The sequence below is a fragment of the Anneissia japonica genome, unplaced genomic scaffold (genome assembly GCF_011630105.1).
Source record: "Anneissia japonica isolate Jap-2015-1 unplaced genomic scaffold, ASM1163010v1 scaffold287954_len75231_cov102, whole genome shotgun sequence".
Classification (NCBI taxonomy): Eukaryota; Metazoa; Echinodermata; class Crinoidea; order Comatulida; family Comatulidae; genus Anneissia; species Anneissia japonica.
The window spans coordinates 25,387-28,795 of NW_022712896.1; the positions used below are offsets into that span (position 1 = coordinate 25,387).

At 41.6% G+C, this 3,409-nt stretch overlaps 1 protein-coding gene across 1 annotated transcript; it reads right to left on the minus strand.

Moving 5' to 3' along the window:
- Positions 1-1,248: 1,248 nt before the first annotated feature.
- Positions 1,249-3,039, minus strand: LOC117108203. The gene is made up of 3 exons (XM_033250165.1): positions 2,780-3,039; positions 1,531-2,431; positions 1,249-1,425 (listed from the first exon to the last, which is right to left on the minus strand). The coding sequence occupies exons 1-3, from the start codon at positions 3,037-3,039 to the stop codon at positions 1,249-1,251; spliced, it is 1,338 nt and encodes a 445-aa protein (XP_033106056.1).
- Between the last annotated feature and the right edge of the window lie 370 nt (positions 3,040-3,409).

Consider the following 3,409-nt stretch of genomic DNA (forward strand, 5'->3'; position numbering starts at 1 on the left):
CACATTCAGAAACTGTAAGCAATGAAGTATTTGTTTTGCTGGGAGAATTGCAGGCGAGACATAACCTAGGGGATCATATATCGAGCCTAACGTAGATAACACTCCTCTTCTAGTAGTTGGCTTAGTTGACAAATTAATCTTGTAACTGAACTCATCTATCTGATTCAGCTGACCAAAGAACACCAAACGTCCTTTCGGTAGGTAATCAACATCCTTTACATTTTTGGCTCTTTCACAGATGGGAATAGACTCGATCACCTCTCGTTCATTACTCATCCACTTGGTCAATCTAAAGCCATTTTCTTTACAAAGATTCCTTGTGTCCGTCGCACGGAGTATTGATTCAGCATTTGTTGGTACAGACACCAACTAATCATCGACGTAAATGTTTCTACGTATGGTATCGCAAACTGCCTTTTGGTACCGCCCTTTAGCATTCTCTGCTGCCTTGCGTAAAGCGTAGTTGACACACGATGGAGAAGATACCGCTCCTAAAACATGGACGGCCATTCTATATTCTTCCAAAGACTGGTCGACATTGCCATTTGGCCACCATAGAAACCTCAACATATCCCGGTCCTTTTCTGGTACCCGGACCTGATAGAACATGGATTCAATATCTGCTGTCAATGCTACCGGTTCTTCTTGGAATCTGATTAATACCCCAACAAGAGAACTAGTCAGGTCAGGTCCCTGTAACAATTCATCATTAAGTGACTTGCCACCATACCTGGCGCCACAATCAAACACTACACGCAACTTAAGTTTCTGTCTATAAAACACTCCGTGATGAGGTATAAACCACATGTTATGGGCTTCACGTCCTTCGTTCTTTTCTACAGGCACTTTTTCAGCATAACCCCTATCGAACATGTCATCCATAAACTTTGTATACTCCTTGTGAAATTCAGGATCTCTCAACTTCCTTAACAGGTGAGCAGCTCTCTTCTCTGTCAAAGGTTTGTTATTAGGCATTTTCACAACCTTGTTCATTCAAGGCAACGCTACCTCATAGTGACCTTCATTGAAACAAGTAGTCTCCTCAAGCAATTTAATAAATCTTCGGTCTTCTATAGAGCGTTTTCCTGTCGCTGAAGTCCAAATTGTACATTTCTACCAACGCATCTGCCATAACCTTTGAATGAATTCTGTTAACGTGTGCTGTTTCCTTTGAAGCAATAAGGATTCCATGCACGGACCAACCTAATATTGACTTAACGGCATACGGACCTTTTCCGACACTGTTAATCACTTCAAGCGGCTCCAATCCTTTGGTACGTTGCTTCCAATGAGAATAGAACCTATTTCAGCATCAATGTGTTTCAACTTAACTCTATCCAGATATGGCCAATTACGCAGGTCTTTTGGCTTCATTATATCGTTTTTACTTGCAGGTATCACTTCTAAGGTGTCCACATCTGGCAGCTTTATAACGTTTCCACAATCCATGTCCATTATCTCTAACTCCTGCAAAAGCCTACAATCCTAATTTCTAGTCTGATTGACAGTTGATATCCTTAGCGATCTCACCTTTGATGACGTTTTTAACCTCCTACACAGCTCTATGGTACAAAATGATGAGTTACTGCCTTCATCCAGTAAATCATACGTGTTCAGAATCACTCCAGAATCCTTAGCTTTAACCTTGACTGGAACAATGGTTGCCAAGCCGCAATCACCGGCCCCGGTCAGCCCTACTGTAGTCGTCTTCGCCGTATCCTTCCGCTCTTCGTCGGTCCGATGTAACAGTGTGTGGTGCTTCCATTTACACCCTTGCTCACATTGTAATGGCTTTGAACATCTTCTTGCTATGTGTGAGGCACCAAAGCAATTATCACACAGTCTCTCCTTTCTCAAGATTTTGAGTCTTTCTTCATGTGAGTAGCGGATGAAATCTCTACACTTTTCTAATATGTGGCTTCCTAAACAGGCTGGGCACGTAAGTGTTGTTTCAGTTGTCAAACTTACTTCCGGACGCCTCGTGGTTGTAGTAAGGCTTGTTATCCCTTTGCTGTTTGGTTTCCACTTAGGTGTATTCTTGGGATACGAACCGCCAATATTTTGGCCATACATGTTGTTAGCTAACTTGGCCGCCTCCTCGACGAATGATGACATACACTTAAAGTCGGGTGTGATTAATTTCTCCATCATTGCATAGGCTTTCTTTGCCCACTTCGTTTGCAGGTGGATTGGTAAAAGCTGCTGAATTCTTAAGAGAGATTCTGAGCTATTCATATCAGCTGAATAGCACATCTGGGAAAGAACTGTCTGGCACCTGCGCATGTCTCTAGCTAGGTTCCATAGTCCCTTACCATCATTTGGCCTAACTTGAGGACGATTCAACACCATGCTCAGATGAGCTTTTGCAATGACATGTGCCTGACCGAATTCCTCTTTTAAGATACGCTTGGCTTCAGCATAACCCTTCTTGCTTTCCCAACGCAAAATTGTATAAGATAGGTTAATCTTGATCTATCATCAATAGCTTTGCTTGCTACATTGACTTCAAACGCGTTAATGAAGTTCCAATATTCAAGATGGTTTCCATCAAATGTGGAAATTTCAGGTTTCGGCATGTTCATACTGAGACCAATTGCGGTTAATAAATAGGACGCACTTTCACTCTGGCTTGGATGGCTTGGTTGTGATATAACAGGAGGTTTTGTGTCACTATCTTCCTGGACTACATTTAAAACAGGCTCCTCATTTCTCCACTCTACTACTCTCTGGTCTGGTTCGTCTACTGGAAGCTCAGATAGTACACTGCCTTCATTATCACTTTGTAGCAGCTGCAACTCCGTTTCCAATGTATAGATGTGTATAAGAGAGAGCAGCAGCCACCGCTTCCTCTATCTGCAGCCTGTCCATTTCTACTTCTGCTTCAATCCTAGCTCTGTTAGCTTCAGCTTTCCTTCTGTTAAATTCTGCCCTAGCTTTAGCCACCGCCAAATCAGCTATAGCTTGTGCAGCATTTAAAGCCAATGATGATGCTGCAGACTGTGATGACCGCACTGAGACAGGTCTTGATCTTACAGACATGATTAATGTTCGGAATAAGAAACTAAAATATATGCAAGTAATCAAGACAAAATTAAGCTATGAAATTGTTAAGCTTACTATATCATACAGTATCTCAATGGGAACTACTACACATCAAATACTATGTATAAAGGGCTTAATCACATAACAATAATAATTACCACTTTTAGTAAACATACCCTGTACAATTCATGGATTTGAATCATAAGAACATACACAAAGGCACAAATAACGTCCAGTATAAATGTTCAATTATGATCAAAAGTCCATTCCCTGCTGGTATATTATCTTGAAGGTTGCCTTCACTTCACGTACTCACAGCTTTGGTCCAATAGTTCTTCTATTTGACATCGACGGCGCTCCACATACT